Source organism: Heterodontus francisci, chromosome X (genome assembly GCF_036365525.1).
Source record: "Heterodontus francisci isolate sHetFra1 chromosome X, sHetFra1.hap1, whole genome shotgun sequence".
Taxonomy (NCBI): Eukaryota; Metazoa; Chordata; class Chondrichthyes; order Heterodontiformes; family Heterodontidae; genus Heterodontus; species Heterodontus francisci.
In genome coordinates this window covers 4,584,314-4,602,590 of record NC_090421.1, presented here as the reverse complement: position 1 = coordinate 4,602,590, position 18,277 = coordinate 4,584,314, and the positions used below count along the sequence as shown (strand labels likewise).

The following is an 18,277-nucleotide window of genomic DNA, read 5'->3' as shown; positions in this document are numbered from 1 at the left end:
GGTTGACACCTCATTTTGAAGTATGCCTGGTGCTGCTGCTGGTATGTCCTCCTGCACTCTTCATTGAACCAGGGTTGATCCCCCAGCTTGATGGTAATGGTAGAGTGGGGGATATGCCGGGCCATGAGGTTACAGATTGTGGTTGAGTACAATTCTGCTGCTGCTGATGGCCCACAGCGCCTCGTGGATGCCCAGTTTTGTGTTGCTAGATCTGTTCAAAATCTATCCCATTTAGCACGGTGGTAATGCCACACAACACGATGGACAGTATCCTCAATGTGAAGATGGGACTTTGTCTCCACAAAGACTGTGCGGTGGTCACTCCTACCAATACTGTCATTGACAGACGTATCTGCGACAGGCAGATTGGTGAGGACGAGGTCAAGTACATTTTTCCCTCTTGTTGGTTCCCTCACCACCTGCCGCAGACCCAGTCTAGGACTCGGCCAGCTCGGTCAGTAATGGTGCTACTGAACCACTCTTGGTGATGGACATTGAAGAGTACATTCTGCACCCTTGCCACCCTCAGTGCTTCCTCCAAGTGGTGTTTAACATGGAGGAGTACTGAGTCACCAGCTGAGCGGGGAGCAGTAGGTGGTAATCAGCAGGAGGTTTCCTTGCCCATGTTTAACCTGACGCCATGAGACTTCATGGGGTCCGGAGTCGATGTTGAGGACTCCCAGGGCAACTCCCTCCTGACTGTATACCACTGTCCCGCCACCTCTGTTGGGTCTGTCCTGCCGGGGATGGTGATGGCAGTGTCTGGGACATTGTAAGTTGTGATTCCGTGACTATGTCAGGCTGTTGCTTGACTAGACTGTGGGACAAGTCCCCAGATGTTAGTAAGGAGGACTTTGCAGAGTTGATAGAGCTGGGTTTGCCATTGTCGTTTCCGGTGCCTTGATTGATGCCGGGTGGTCCATCGGGTTTCATTCCGTATTGACTTAGTTCTCCATCAGAGGAAATAAGAGATTTGGGTGCAAAGAGAAACAAGGACAATGTTCTAATCTACTGCACCATCAAATCCTTATCAAAATGAGACTGTCATTGGTTCTTTGTTGTTTGGATTGAACCCAAATCTCACAGTTGAAGGGAGAGCGTTCTAATTTCCTGTTCTTAAAAATATTAAAAGGATAGTACAAAGTGCATGAAACATAAGTCCTTTGACAACAAATATGTAACATTTGTATATCGTATTATGATAAATGGCTTGGGTGTGAACTTCATGGAGCTTTGGAAGTCAGTATTCCATTGGTCCCCATAAATTGAAAAGTAAATATTACAATGCACTTGACCTTGGTAAAAGGGGCTGGTGTATGTCCCACCCTCAGTAAAACAGCTGAGGATGACAATACCCAATCAAGAAAAGAGCTGGTATAATCCCATTATTATCTAGATACTCCTCATTTATAACCAATATTATGGTCAGCCTCAATTATGCACATAGTTCATTATTTGCTCCACTCTGTCTTTCTCCATGTTTCCAGTCGATCCCCATTATTTCCCTGCTTTGTCTTTCTTTATTTGCCGGTTATGAACTTCCCAGATCTATTCTTCCCTAACTCTTGACTTTAATTGTGCAGTCTCCTGGCTAAGTTCTCCACCTGCTGGCTCATCCTGCAGTCTATCAGCTTCGTCCTTTTTTTCTTCCTAGCTGTAACTCTGTAATCCAGAAGTCTTACAGCACACATCCACCAATGCTATTGCTTTAGAAAAGGCACATTTATGCATTGACACTTGAAAAGGTTCTTATGTACTTTGGGACTACAGTTAAAGAGCATTGATGTTGATTTATATCCCAATGATTACTGATTGCTGCTTCAGCCTAACTAATTTAGCTTAATTTCCTTCACGAATGCGTGCGTGTTTGTGCGCACGTGTCTGCATCTATCCATCCCTGTCACTAACAAGCATGCAAGGGCAGCTGCAGATGACTCACTGTGCAATTTTCTGCCCTCCTTGAAGAAGTAATACCACTCAGCTCAACCTGGCACTTCTCCTTGACAGCCTGGCTGCGATCAGGAATTCACTGTGTGGGGGAATTGCAGGTCTGATCCCATATCCCACCACCCAGTGGTATTGTACACCACAGTGGTGCTCTGAGGCAAGATGCTATCAGCCACAATTCCATTTTATTGTGTGATAGATATTGATATGATAAAAACATTATTTCAAAGCTGCAAGGGCACTCATTGGCCAAAAGGTTCACATTTCCCATAGCCTTGTAATTCCAGCAGGAGACTGGCAGAACCTCCTGGAAAAGGGCAAAGACTTGGTTGCAGTGAGCTTCCATCCATCCCTTACAGGGCAATGAGGCAGAGCCAGGGACTTGGACACCCTACGGCAGGCGTTCCTGCTCCTCAAGCTCTAGTGAAACTCGATGCATCAATGAAGGCTGATATGCAAAGTGAGTGGAGGCATAGCAGATTCCATGAGGGTGAATGTGAACCCCAGCAGTACAGTCTAGGCCGGGGAATCTTTTTAGGCTGGCAGAATCAGTGCACACTGGTGGGCCAATTCTGGCACAGCTGCCAGGTTTGCAACCCAAGGGACTTTTAGCCACAGCGAAGAGGGAGAAAATGGGGATACACTGGGAAGATGGAGATGGATCTTCCATACTGGATAAGGACAGGTTTGGGCTTAACTGTAATGCCCATTATGGCTGAAAAGCCTGTTGATGTTTACCATCTCTGGTCACACAGGAAGAATCTCCACTTGAGCAAGATACTGGAGAAAGGAGAGTGCATGTGGAACTGTAACCCAATAAAGCTCTGCACCTTCAGGAGAAGAGGGGAACAATGGAGCAAAAGTCCTGGTTTTGCTGTTGACTGGCAATGGTTTCCAGCATTCAGGTGCAAGTGCCAAGTGCCCATCGACAGCTTCTCAACATGCTTCACCAAAGACTGGCACCAAACCAGTTGTTATCGGCACAAAATACGACTGCAATTCTCTAAGTGTAAATTGCTACTTAGCAAAGTATATCATCGTAAATTAAAACTTTATACAGTCATTTAAATGGAAATAGGACAGGATAATTGGGCAATTTACTGTGACTTATACATAAAGTTTATGGGATAAATATTTAACATTTCCTTGGAAATTACTTGTGGTCTTTAAACAGCGACTTAAATCAATTTAACAGTTTTAAACCTGTGTGTGTGTCTTATGGTTTTAATACAAGTTGCATCAAGAATGAGTATTAATGTTTATACAGCAAGTGGATTTATGGATTTCTGCTATGTTTCACTCCAGTTAAATGGGATGAATTCCAAGGTGATTTCTAGATCCTAATTAAACCAATTGGAATCCAATCCCTGTTGAATTGATTGAGATATTTAAAAATATGAATGAATTTGAATTCAGATTCCACTCACCATCCCCCAAAAAGTCAGAACCTGAAAACATTTGGATTAAATCAATTTTTCAAGCAGTGACTTGTTCAGGTTACACTGATGTAATAGTCCTGACAGGTGGGAACTGCTGACAGCTCGATGTTAACTTTGACCTTTGGGCAAATGATTATAAGGTATTACAAGTTGGAATACTTGTTTTATGTGCCTACATTAATGAGTGAACTACTTTTGATCTCTCTCAATTAATTAGATCCCAGGCTTCAAACATGACATCCTATTGCAACATTATCTAGGGGTTGTGTTGCATGTACACACAGGGAGCATAGTATCAAGTTACAATGTTTATACTTCAGGATTTAATTATTGAGGAAAATAATACACAATAGTACTGATCGTCATCTCTTGTTTGTTCCACGGTTTTGATTATTTTATTTTTATTAATTCCCGAAAGTGGTGTCGCTGGCAAGGCCAGCATTTATTGCTCATCCCTAGTTACTCTTGAGGAGGTCGTGTTGAGCTGCCATCTTGAACAGCTGCAGTCGTGTGGTGAAGGTATATCCACAGTGCAGTTAGGTAGGGAGTTCCAGGATTTTGACCCAGCAACGATGAAGGAACGGCAATACATTCCCAAATCAGGATGGTGTGTGACTTAGAGGGGAACTTGCAGGCAGTGCGTTTCTATGCACCTGCTGCTCTTGCCCTTCTAGATGGTTGAGGTTGCAGGGTTGGGAGATGCTGTTGAATAAACCTTGGGAGTTGCTGCAGTGCATCTTGTAGATGGTAATCACTGCAGCCACAGTGCATCAGTGGAGGAGGGAGTGAATGTTTAAGGTGGTAAATGGGGTGCCAATCAAGCGGACTGCTTTGTTCTGTATAATGTTGAGCTTCCTGAGCGTTGTTGGAGCTACACACATCCAGGCAAGTGGAGAGTATTCCATCACACTGTTGATTTGTGCCTTGTAGATGGTGGTCTTTGGGAAGTCAGGAGCTGAGTCACTCACTGAAGGATACCCAGCTGTGACCTGCTCTTATAGCCACAGTGGCTGGTGCAAATATGTTTCTGGTCAACGGTGACTCCCAGCATATTGATGGTGAAAAATTCAATGATGGTAATTCCATTGATTACCATCATTGTTGGAGATGGTGATTGTATGTGAATGTTACTTGCCACTTATCAGACTCATTTGGGCACAGATTGCTTCATTATCTGAGGAATTGCGAGTGGAACTGAATACTATGCAAACATCTTACCCCATTTGCCTTCAATCCTTCCTCCCGCTCTCCATTCCTTGGGTAACCTGTTCATGTGCTGAATTCTCTTCATCTAATGAGTACTTGAGCCAACTTTCTAAATTGCCTCATGTGCATCCAGAGACAAAATAGGAATGCAGGGCTATCCCAGTCACCCTTTCACCCTGAAACTGGTCTATTATCACTATAGTGAGGTACCTTGCCTCTCAGTAAATCCCCTGAATCTGTCTCTTGTTACGGGAGGAATTCATGCTATATTATCGACATGCATCACATGGGCTGAATGGCATGAATTAACAGACATGTAGGATAGGTGAGAGGGGGAAACTTAGAAGCACTAATCAGGCAAATGCCTTGCGAACACAAAGTACCTGTAATGCTTTTTGGGTGCCCAGAGCCTGTGAATAACCTACAGCCTATGTCAAGCCCTGTAACTTGGAAAAAAGAGACATTGGGGGGGAATTTTAACCGGCAAGTGGTGCTGGGGGTGGGGGAGCATACAGGGGTTAAAATAGCAAAAAAAAAGCACATTGGAAACCTGACATGATGCTGCTTACCTTGGCATTTAACCGGTGCATGTTAGGAGGTGTGCGGAAGACTTCCGTGGGACTGGAGTCAGCAATTCTAAATATGTAAAATAGCAATTGAATGAAGATTTAACCCTGCATTCTGGCTTTAACTGCCAGTGCACAGGTTTCCTGAGCTGTCTGAAACTCACCAGGGTCAACAAGGTGAGAGCACAGCAGGGATTAATGACCCTGTGAAATTGACAGGCTGGAAAGTCTTTAAATACTGAATGAGGACAGCTCCTTCTTTGCCCAAGTGAAAAGCTTTTGCTCACAGGGCTTGTTCTGTGAGTGTACTTTCACTGCTTTAGAGGTGATTTTCAAGACGTTGGAGGTCATTTCTGCTATCTTGGACTTTTTTGACTTTGATCTTCACTTCTCTGCTGTCAGCCTTCACTGCAGCATGGAAACAGCTTATGTAACTCTACCTTGAACCTTTGATAAAGGAACAAGAGGACATCACCAGCAACACCAACAGCAATAGCAGCTGCCTTCTCTTCAGCCACCTGCCACTCCACAGGACAGAGGGGATGAACGCAGCGATCCAGTTCGTAGGAGGTGATAACCTCCAACACAGGGTATACAGGTAGAAGATCAGCTTTCTCAACATGACGACGTAACAGTGCCTCACGAGGCTCAGGCTTTCATGGCAGGTTACTGTTGACATCTGCAGCTTCCTGAAACAAGACCTCCTTCCAAGTGGGCCAGGTGGGCATGCATTGCCAGTGGCCGTCAAGGTCGCCACAGCCCTGAATTTCTTTGCCTTCAGTTCTTTCCAGAGATCTGCTGGTGACATCTGCAGGATTTCACAATCTGCTGCCCACAAGTGCATTTCCCAGGTGACTGCTGCCATGTTTGCCAGGGCTGCCATTTACGTCCACTTTGCTACTGATGAGGCCAGTTAGAATGAGAGGGCTCTCAGATCTGCTGCAATGGTTGTATTCCCACAGTTCCAGGGAGTCATGGATTGTACCCATGTGGCAATCAAGATGCCCTCAGATCATCCACGAGTATTCGTCAATCAAAAGGGAATCCACTCCATCAATGTTCAGCTGATATGTAGCCACCGGAAGGTATTCATGCATGTCCATGCAAGATATCCTGGAAGCTGCCATGATGCCTTGCACAACACAACACTGCAGAGAGGACTGAAGCTGCAGGAGGAGGAAGGTGACGACTGTCTGTATCCTCGGAAGAGGAGGAGCATGATGTGGCCAGGGTGCTTGTAGCTGCTCGAGATGCCCGCAATGGACTCATACACGATTCAGCTAACCCGAGTCTGTGAAGCCATATGGCACAATGCTGAACACTGCCACCCCCCACCCCGCCAACACAAAGCATTCCCCCTTGGCATCCATTGCTCGTCTTCTCCTCGGGACTCACAGCCATTTGGCAGGTAAGAGGCAACAATGGAGACTTGAAATAAGGTTTATGGTTCTTTAGCATTTAAATAAAATTGACATAGTGACATACTTGTAAACACCCAAGTGATTTCCCCTTGTGAAAGTACAAAGTCTTTCTCTTCATTTTCCTATTACTTCTACGTGGTACCAACCCTGTAGATTCAGCAGAGCTAGAGGCACACAGCTCACTCCCTTGGTCTGATAGCTGAGATGCTCGTAGTAGACTTTCCCTTGAGGGCCATGCCAAAGACTTTCCAACCTGCACCTGTGCAGGGCAGACTAGGTCATCAGTACATGAGGCAGCATATGGGGCTCTGACTCTCTGACTGTGTTGGGAAGATGCAAGGGGGGAGAAATGGGAGCATCTTGAGCAGAGACCCCACTTCCACGTGCTCTTTCTCCATCTTCCCTCTCATGGCCCACTTGCACGTCCCTGCTAGCCAAGGGCCAGATAGCACTTTGCTAAGTGTCAGTGAGGCTCTGAATGGCCAAGTCAAGATTTTCCTCCATTCTATTTAAACTGGCAGACTGAGCATGCAGGCCATTTGTGAGGACCAGCATATGCTCAGTTGCCTGCCTCGTCTGACGATCCATTCAGGTGGTCACTCTTTCCATGGAGGTTGACATCAGTACAAAAGCCTGAGCAATCATTGCACTCATGCTAGAGACAGACCCCTCCAATCTCTCTCCAATGGTCCACAATACTTCTGGAAATTCGAACAGAAACTCACATTTTCTACTGCTGCTCCAGAATAGCCCTTTTCGTGGATGACTCCCGAGGCTTAGCATTTGTGTCCGGCTGAGCAGAGCCTGGAGTGTGCTGCACCCTCTGGGGACTCTTTACTGTGTTCCTATTTCCAACACCTGCTCCTGCTCACTTGTGATGTGTGGCTCACCATATGACAATGTAGTTGCCTGCCTTGGTGGCCCCACTGAGATGTGAATATCGCAGCTGGTGGAGGATGGGCATGAGTCATGTGACAATGCTTCCTCAGAGCATGTAACCTTCTCTGAGGATTCTTCGGCCTCCTCCCACACCAGTTTCTGCGTAACACTTGAAGGACCTGTGGGAGATCAAATAGATGAATTAGAACTGACAGGGGGAAAGGGTTCAAAGTCATCATTGTGCAGATGATATTTCAGCTAGTGCTGACATCAATTCAACATGAAGTGAGTGTTATATGTCAAGTGGCAGTGTGATTTCTAATTCTGCCACCAGGTATACTGGAGACTCCCAACTCTCCATCTTTGATGGTCATGCATTCCGCCACTCTGCTGATTGCCATGGCCGCTTCCTCCGCAGCAGTCAGGGTGGCGATTACTGGAGGGTCCCCCTCAGTTCTCTGCTTCCTTCTGCAAGGAGAGAAAGCAGAGCGTTACGAGTGTGAGAAATGGAATGTTTTGCGAGGATGGAAGGACAATATTTGTTACTGTGAGGGATGGGTGTGAGTCACTGGTGACTGTTCAGATGGGGATCTGAGCAGGTGCCTTGAAAGAGGAATGAGTGGGGCTGAAAAGTGTGTTGGTCTGAGGAATGCTGTGCAGGGGGACAGAGAATGCTGCGCAAGTCAGAATGTGTGAGTTGCCACTTGAATGGGATGCCACTCAGCTTTCCTGCCCTAATGAGGTAATTGAGCCTTTTTCAGCACTGTATCCATGTGCGAGGTACCACACTCCTGCTCACCTCCTCAGCCACTTTGAACCACACCTGCCTGGCTTCAGAGGCTGGTCTCTTCCTCCTGTCTGCTGGGAACATTGTTTCTCTGCAGGCCTTTACACCCTGCAGCATGGCCTCCAGGAATGCCTCAGAGAACTGGAGGACAACCTCATTGCACTTGCCATCTCTTTCCTGACAATTCTCTAATGGATGCATTCTGACCCCTGCTAGACTCCCTTTAAATAGCCTTTAACTCAGGTGCAGGTCTTCATCATGCCCACCCAGTCTGATTGGTCAGGAAACCTGGAAGCAGGACAAGGCTGTAGCATTTGCAACCATCTTCAGCCAGAAGAGACAAATGGATGATCCATCTCGGCCTCCTCCTGAAATCCCCAGCATCACAGATGCCAGTCTTCAGCCAATTCGATTCACTCCAGGTAATATCAAGAAACAGCTGAAGGCACTGGATACTGCAAAGGCGATGGGCCCTGACAACATCCTAGCTGTAGTACTCAATATTTGTGCTCCAAAACTGGCCGCGCCCCTAGCCAAGCTGTTCCAGTATAGCTACAACACTGGCATCTACCCGACAATGTGGAAAATTGCCCAGGTATGTCCTGTACACAAGAAGCAGGACAAATCCAATCTGGCCAATTACCGCCCCATCAGTCTACTCTCAATCATCAGCAAAGTGATGGAAGGTGTCGTTGACAGTGCTATCAAGCGGCACTTAAATCAGCAATAACCTGCTCACTGACCCTTTGTTTGGGTTCTACCAGGGCCACTCAGCTCTTGACCTCATTACAGCCTTGATCCAAACATGGATAAAAGAGCTGAACTCGAGGTGAGGTGAGAGTGACTGTCCTCAACATCAAGGCAGCATTTGACCGAGTATAGCATCAAGGAGCCCGAGCAATACTGGAGTCAATGGGAATCAGGGGGAAAATTCTCCACGAGCACAAAGGAAGATGGTTGTGGTTGTTGAAGGCCAATCATCTTAGTCCCAGGACATCACTGCAGGAGTTCCTCAAGGTAGTGTCCTAGGCCCAACCATCTTCAACTGCTTCATCAATGACCTTCCCTCCATCATAAAGTCAGAAGTGGAGATGTTTGCTGATGAGTGGTGCTGAACATTGCTTCAGTATCTGAGGAGTCACGATTGCACAGTCAGTGTCCATATGCAGCAGGACCTGGATAACATTCAGGTTTAGGCTGATAAGTGACAAGTTACATTCACACCACACAAGTGCCAGGCAGTGACCATCTCCAACAAGAGAGAATCCAACCATCTACCCTTGACATGCAATGGCATTACTATCAACATCCTGGGGGCTTACCATTGACCAGAAACTGAACTGGACCAGCTATATAAGTACTGTGGCTACTGGAGCAGGTCAGAGGCTGGGAATTCTGCAGCAAGTAACTTATCTCCTGACTCCCCAAAGCTTGTCCACCATCTACACGGCACAAGTCAGGAGTGTGATGGAATACTCTCCACTTGCCTGGATGAGTGCAGCTCCAACAACACTCAAGAAGCTCAACACCATCCAGGGGGAATGTGAAGTATTGGATGTGATAAACAAGGAAAGAGGAAGTGTTAATGGGATTAGTATCCTTGAAAGTTGATAAATCACCTAAAAGAAGCAGGAGAAGAAATAGCAGAAGGTCTGACCATCACTTCCCAGTCCTCACTGGATACAGGTATGGTGCCGGAGGATTGGAGAACTGCGAACCTTGTACCTCTGTTTAAAAAGGGAGCAAGGGATAGACCGAATAATTACAGGCCAGTCATTCTAACCTCAGTAGTGGGCAAGTTATTGGAATCTATTCTGAGTGACAAGATAAACTGTCACTTAAAAAGGCACAGGTTAATCAAGGAGAGTCAGCATGGATTTGTTAAGGGAAGATCTTGTCTGACCAACTTGATCGAATTTCTTGAAGTAATAACGAAGATAGATGAGGGTAGTGCAGTTGATGTAGCCTACATGGATTTTAGCAAGGCTCTTGACAAGGTCCCACATGGCAGACTGGTTAAAAAAAAAATCCCATGGGATCCAGGGAAATGCAGCAAGGTGGATACAAAAAGAGAGAGAGAGACCAACCAATTAATGTTCCTTATTTGGCATATCTTTTTGTCTTGACAATCCGCTTGACCGTCGCCTGGTTCTCCACCACCATTCTCAACTGGATGTGATAGGGCGATAGAGGTTTGCTATGATCGGTTGGCTGTAGGACCACTTAGATCTGACTATAGTGCTTTTCTGGTGATTTTGATGTTTAGTATGCAGTTTAATAGATTCATACCTCATTCTAAGGTATGCTTAATGCTGCTCCTGTTACACAGTCTACACTCTGCATTGAATCAGGTTTGGGCCTGCGGATTAATGGTGATGGAGGAGTGAGGGATGTGCCAGGGCATGAGTTTATAGATTGCAGTGGTGGTGTACAATTCTATTGCTGCAGATGACTCAACATCTGATTGATGTCCAGTTTTGGCCTGCTAAATCTGTGCTTCGTCTGTCCCACTTAGAACAGTGGTAGAGCAACACAACATAAATGGAAGAGAGACTTTGTCTTCATAAGGACTATGCAGTGCTCACTTCCATCAATGCTGTTGTGGGCAAACATGTCTGTGACAGTTGATGCTAACAGAGGGTACCCCAAAATAAAGGCCTGCAACCCAACCAAAACCCGACAGGACGTGTCGGGGTCGGGTCAGGTCGGGCATACAAAGCAAGAATTGCAGGTAAGTGTTAAAAGTTAAAAAAAAAATTACCTGAGCTGGATTCCAGGGCGTCAAAGAGGGAAGCTCTGAGTCTGCGCAGTGAGCATCTCTGTAACGTTATCACGCTTATGCTGCAGATTCCTGAAAATTGGGAGTCGCAAGGTAGGTAAAGGGAACATTCCGGTGGTTGGGTCGGGTTCGGGTCAGGTTTTTGTTCCCTGACCTGAGCAGGCCTTTACCCCAAAACAGGAAATTGTTGACACCTCTCACCTTAATAACCATATTTTTCAAGAAAACATGTTTTGCTTAAAGCACCACACATACTCGACAAACCACATAAAATACGCTTGTGCAACATTCTGAAATAATAAGCATTGATTTCATGTCCAGCTGACTCACTAATGGAGGTTGGCTGGCAGTCTTCCATCTATGAAGGATGATGGACATGCAGAAAACAATCCATTTCGGTGGGATGTCTTTTCTTGGTGCACCTTTGCTGATGGCTGTGAAGGCCAATCCTTGAGAGGCAGGTTCTGCCACAAGTGCTGCACATGAAGCTGCCAAGTGACGCTGTACATTGTTGTTTTTGACCTGTTGCCAAGCTGCTGTAGATAGAGTCATGGAGTCTTAGAGTTATACAGCACAGAAACAGGCCCTTCGGCCCATCGTATCTGTGCCGGCCATCAAGCACCTAACTATTCTAAGCCCATTTTCCAGCACTTGGCCCGTAGCCTTGTATGCTATGGCGTTTCAAGTGCTCATCTAAATACTTCTTAAATGCTGTGAGGGTTCCTGCCTCTACCACCTCTTCAGGTAGTGCGTTCCAGATTTCCTCAAGTCCCCTCTAAACCTCCTGCACCTTACCTTAAATCTATGCCCCCTGGTTATTGACCCTTCCGCTAAGGGAAAACATTTCTTCCTATCTAACCTATTAATGCCCCTCATTATTTTGTATACCTCAATCATATCTCCCCTCATCCTTCTCTGCTATAAGGAAAACAACCCCAGCCTTTTCAGTCTCTCTTCATAGCTGAAATGCTCCAGCCCAGGTAACATCCTGGTGAATCTCCTCTGCACCCTCTCCAGTGCAATCACATCCTTCCTATAGTGTGGTGCCCAGAACTGTATACAGTACTCCAGCTGTGGCCGAACTAGCATTTTATACAGCTCCATCATAACCTCCCTACTCTATGCCTCGGCTAGTAAAGGCAAGTATCCCATATGCTTTCCTAACCACCTTATCTACCAGTGCTGCTGCCTTCAGTGATCTATGGACAAGTACACCAAGGTCCCTCTGTACTTCCTAGGGTCCTACCATCCATTGTATATTCCCTTGCCTTGTTAGTCCTCCCAAAATGCATCACCTCGCACTTCTCAGGATTAAATTCCATTTGCCACGGTTCTGCCCATCTATATCGTCCTGTAATCGGAGGCTTTCCTCCACACTATTTACGACACCACCAATTTTCATGTCATCTGCGAACTTACTGATCATACCTCCTATATTCACGTCTAAATCATTCATGTACACTACAAACAGCAAGGGTCCCAGCACCGATCCCTGCAGTACACCACTGGTCACAGGCTTCCATTCACAAAAACAACCCTCGACCATGACCCTTTGCCTTCTGCCACTAAGCCAATTTTGGATCCAATTTGCCAAATTGCCCTGGATCCCATGGGCTCTTACCTTCTTAACCATTCTCCCATGTGGGACCTTATCAAAAGCCTTACTGAAGTCCATGTAGACTACATCAACTGCTTTACCCTCCAGCGACCTGGGTTCAGTTCTGGGTACTGCCTGTGTGGAGTTTGCAGGTTCTCCCTGTGACTGCGTGGGTTTCCTCCGGGTGCTCCGGTTTCCTCCCACAGCCAAAGACTTGCAGGTTGATAGGTAAATTGGCCATTGTAAATTGCCCCTAGTGTAGGTAGGTGGTAGGAGAATGGTGGGGATGTGGTAGGGAATATGGGGTTAATGTAGGATTAGTATAAATGGGTGGTTGTTGGTCGGCACAGACTCGGTGGGCCGAAGGGCCTGTTTCCAGTGCTGTATCTCTAAATAAATAAATAAATCTGCACATTTCGTCACTGCCTCAAAAAATTCAATCAAGTTAGTTAGACATGATCTCCCCCTGACAAAGCCATACAGACTATCCCTGATTAATCCCTGTCTCTCCAAGTGGAGATTAATCCTGTCCCTCAGAATCTTTTCCAAGTTTCCCAACCACTGATGTTAGACTCACTGGCCTGTAATTACCTGGTCTATCCCTGCTACCCTATGCATGTATCGAGCTCTGCATCAAGGGACAGATTGTCTGTCACCATGGACCCAAGGTAGCAGAATTTGCTAACCACTTCCAGTGGGCTGTTACTTAGTGTGATCAGGGGCGAAGATACAACACTTTGTCCCATGACCACGGTTTTCTTGACACTTATAGTTGAGAACAAGTTACAGGCACGGGAGACACAGTCCATGAGTCTTTGTAACTGAGTTTCCGTGTGAGCTACTAGCGCCGCATCATCAGCGTAGAGGAGTTCGCTGAACAGGACACGATGTGTTTTTGTCTTCGCTTTCAGCCTTGTTAGATTGTAGAGCTTGGACTCCTTCCATATCTGCAGGGAAGGCGAAGGTCAGGAGCATGGAGAAGAAGATTCCAAACAGAGTGGGGACTAGGACACAACCCTGTTTCACTCCATTCTTCACTCTGAAACTGTCAGAAGTGGAGCCATCAAACTGTACAGTGCAGTGCACGTCATCATGGAAGGAGCAGATGAGACTGAGGAGCTTCAGTTCACAGCCAATTTTTGCCAAAATCTTGTAGAGCCCTGCTCTGCTGACGGTGTTGAATGCCTTAGTGAGATCTACAAAGTTAGATAAAGGAGTATACTCTGTTCCTTACACTTCAGTTGTAGCTGGCGAAGATCATATCCACAGTAGATCTGCCGGCACAGAAACCGCACTGCACTTCCGGGTACACTCAGTCTGCCAGTAAATGGAGTCTTTTAAGTTTGACCCTAGCAAAGGCTTTCCCCATGACGCTAAGGAGTGAGATGCCCCTGTAATTGTCGCAGTCTCCTCTGTTGCCTTTGTTTTTGTATAGTGTGATTTTGGTATCACACGTCTCCTGTGGAACAGAGCCTACTTTCCAGCAGAGAAGGAGACAGTCATAAAGGCCTGGCAATAGATGGGACTTTCCATGTTTGAGCAGTTCAGCTGGGATTCCATCCTTGCCCGGTGCCCTTCTGTTCGCTCGGTGGTCTATGGCCTTCTCGAGCTCCAGTGATGAGGATTCTTCATCTAACTCATCCATGATAAGAAGTTTTAGCCACTAATGGAGATACACTATGTAAAACACCCTCTGTAGAAGGTGTCCTATCAACACCTTGTCTTTTGTTATCTCTTGCCCCACCGCCACTTTACTTGCTTAAAATCTTTCACATTTCTTATATGTGCCTGTTCTGAAGAAGGGTCACTGACCTGAAACGTTAACGCTGCTTCTCTCCCCACAGATGCTGCCAGACCGGAGTATTTCCAGCATTTCTTGTTTTTATCTCTGTAGAACACATTCCTCTCTATATGATTATCTGCTTTATAGTCATCTTTGATATCATACATAATATTTTTGTATAGCTAAGAAACTACATATTCTGCCATTTCTGTAATGAGTAGCTCTTACAAAAAGATAATGGGGAGGAAAAGGTGAAATTGAGGATAAAAATACATCTAAAAGAGCCTATTACTGTAATTGTCAGAGTTCAAAAAGTGAGAATTGGATGATGCAGTGGGTAAAAATGCTTTCCTTTTGCTTCTGGGATACATCCTTCGTCCAGACTGATAAGGTGAAAGTCTCATCTTGCTGATGGTGGTTAAAGGATTCTAAGTGAAAAGAAGCTGGAGAAGCTCAGACGCGTCCCCTGTAGATGCAAGTCTGCAGCAGCAAACTGCCCATCATTCAGCCATAATTGGCACTAATTGGACAATCCCACTCAGAGAGGCTATTAGGATGGCTGGTGTGGGAAATGAAAATGTCGCCTTGATTCAGTAAGGAGCGCTCTTTTGAGTTTGGGGTTACGGCAATTGGGGCAGCATAGAGGGAGCTCTGAACTGCATCTAACCCATGTCATTCCTGACCTGGAGCAAGTTGCGTGCTGAGTCAGGGGTAAAGAGCTGAAAAAAAATGTTTTATTCCCTAACGCTAATATTTTTGATTTGGATCGGCTTGAAATTCAACAGGACTTTTTAAATATTTATTGAGTATATAGTTAATTTGGGTTGCGTGTAACACTAATTAGACGTGTGATGGTAGGTTTTTTTTTGCTGGTTAGTCCCTGTTATGTTTTAAATCTGTGTTTCGACAAATTGATGTAAAATTTTATCAAATAATTTCACGCTCTTAAGTATTATGCTTATTTATTGTAAATCTATTTTTAGATTGTTAATCAGTTGTAGTTATATCATTACAATAACCAAAAACAAGTAACTGATAGAAGGGAGGGAGATTTTTGTGAGGGCACCTTCATTTTATAACACTCTGGTGTATTTGACGATTTAGCACAATGCTCTTTCCCTTTAACATATAAATTCCATACTGCGGTTAGATATGTTCCGTTAATTTGCGATATTTGTAATTCAAGGCACCCACTTGCAGCATTTGCACCTGTCGGGGAGGCACAGCTTCTGTAGGTAGACACTCTGTTTCAGAGATTGAACTAAAGCTTGAGCAAGCACGTCAGCAGAGACGAACTGTTCGGGAGTGAGGGGCACTTGGGCGCACATTGTGACTGCCTCACTTTTTCGAAAGTAATATTTCTTCATATTTTTGAGTAAATGCACAGTATAATGCCAGTGTTGCAGTACAGAATTTGATGCTTTACGCTGTTTTTCTACTCATCTGTTTTCAAAGAACTAGTACATTTAAATGAAAGTGTTACATATCTATTGCTTTTGGAGATTGAATTAAATTCACAAAATTAGTGCTGTGATAGAATCACAAACGAGTGGCAGGCTTACCTGTACGATGCAGGTTTTGCAGGCTTGGGAAATCCTTGGTCTGAGCTGAATTGGTTGATCTTGTATGGGGTTTTTGCATTGGCCATAGCTTCCCAGGGCTACAGAGAATATAAACCAGTTCGCGTTTCTCTTTCTATTTGCCGTCCAATGACTTCTGCTGGTCAGTGAATGTTGGTGAAGGCGACAATTGGGTTTGGTTGTGATGCTCTGTAGTCGAATAACGTGCTAGCCAACAGTCGCTTTTAATTGCACGTGGCAGAGTGGCTACTTGGGAAGGCTACAAGAGGGCTGTTGTTGGCCGTGGAACCATATGTAGCACGAGTTGATGCTTTCACAAAAGGAAAGAAAATTGGAACAAAAAATCTTTTACATTGTATTGTGTTTTATTTTCTAATCAAAATATCTTACAAATAGTCGAGTTGTCAGGTGTTTATGAACGAACATGAAACCTTTAAGATCTCCATACCTAGTCCTTCTTCCCGCTCCCGCCCCTTAACCTAAGTCAGAACCCAGTGATAACTGGCTGGTTCATTTTGACTTTAGGAAATTGACCTGAAATTGACTAATAAATCAATGGTAATGAGATACTGTCACTTTAACTGACTGACAGTGGAAGCTGAGATCCTTGTTGATTATTGATTTATGCTGCCTTCGTACTGGGGATGTTGGCCTTCATACAAACCGACATCATTAAAGTTTACATTTTTTTTTTACCCTTTGAGTAAATGATATAATATTGAATATCAACATGTCACTTAACTACCAAGTATTGAAACTGAGTCAGTCCGATTGGCTGCAACAGATGGGAAGAATCAGCCGCGTCTATTTCCAGTTTACCAGTCTCTCTCTAGTTATACTGATATTTTAGTGAAGATAGTTACCCTCTTTTGAGGCTAATCTCACACACTTACACTGAATCCCCACAGTGAAGCTTAGAAATGTTCATGAGTATCATTATGAGGAAAGAATTTCACTACTTGCTGTATCACTATTGTAAATGTATTAAAAATAACATTTTGCACAAATTTACTACACATAATAACAGAGCAATTCTTAGTTCAATTTCTTTTGCGTGAGGTGAGAAAAGGGGAAGTGAAGTGGTTCAATTGAAGGGAAGTTTTAAAAAAATCAAAAAGAAACGAGAGCAGAGGTGCAGGGTAGTGAAGAGGTGAATGGTAATTCAAAGTGTGACAAGAAGGGGTAGAAAATATAAGCAGAAGAGTGCAACAGAAATTAGAACCAGAATGAGTAATAATGGTTAAAAAGTCAAAGCTTAAGGCTCTTTATCTGAATGCACGCAGCATTTGTAACAAGATAGATGAGTTGACGGCACAAATAGCAATAAATGAATATGACTTGATAGCTATTACAGAGACCTCGTTGCAGGGTGACCAAGACTGGAAATTCAATATTCAAGGGTATTTGACATTTCGGAAAAGTAGGCAAATAGGAAAAGGAGGTTAATAAAGGAAGGTATCAGTGCGGTGGAGAGTAGTGATCTAGGTGCAATAGGTCGTGATGTGGAATCAGTTCGGGAGGAAATAAGGAATAGCAAGGGAAAGAAGTCACGGGTGGGAGTTGCCTCTAGGCCCCCGAAGAGTTGCCTCACTGTAAGACAAAGTATAAATTGGGAAATAACAGAGGCGTGTAAGAAGGCCGCTACAATTGTCATGGGTAATTTTTAATCTGCATATTGACTGGACAAATCAGATTGGCAGAGGTAACGTGGAAGACGAATTTGTAGAGTGCATCAGGGATTGTTACTTAGAGCAATACGTTGCAGAACCTACCAGGGAACAGGCTATTTTAGATCTTGTAATGTGTAATGAAGTAGGATTAATAAGAGATATCGTAGTTAAGAATCCTCTAGGTGGTAGCGATCACAACATGGTAGAATTTCAAATTCAGTTTGAGGGTGAGCAACTCGGGTCTCAAACCAGTTTCCTCAACTTAAACAAGGGCAATTACGGAGGTATGAAGGAAGAGCTGTCTAAAGTGGACTAGGAAAATAGACTAAGGTCAGTGGATGAGCAGTGGCAGACATTTAAGCAGATATTTCATAACGCTCAGCAAAAAGAAGGACTCGATGGGAAGGATGAACCACCCATGGTTAACAAAGGCGGTCAAGGAGAGTATCCAATCAAAAACTAAGGCATACAAAGTGGCGAAACCTCGTGGTAGGTAAGAGGATTGGGAATGTTTTAGGAACCAGCAGCGGATGACTAAAAAGCTAATCAAGAGGGAGAAAATTGATTATGAAAGTAAATTGGCAAGAAATATAAAAACAAACAGCAAGAGCTTCTACGGGTAT

General features: G+C 44.8%; 1 protein-coding gene across 3 annotated transcripts in view; it reads left to right on the top strand.

Annotated features, from left to right (window-relative positions):
- The window catches only part of LOC137358664 (complement C1q-like protein 2), a 50,679-nt gene that overhangs the window by 13,108 nt on the left and 19,294 nt on the right, over nt 1-18,277 (top strand). The window contains exon 2 of one of the 3 annotated variants that reach the window (XM_068024811.1): nt 2,703-3,069. The exons of the other annotated variants lie outside the window; for them this stretch is intronic. Coding sequence (XP_067880912.1) covers nt 2,703-2,759 — 57 coding nt within the window. The 3' untranslated portion in view covers nt 2,760-3,069. Of the gene's footprint in view, nt 1-2,702; nt 3,070-18,277 lie in introns of those variants that run through there. 3 annotated transcript variants of the gene reach the window in all.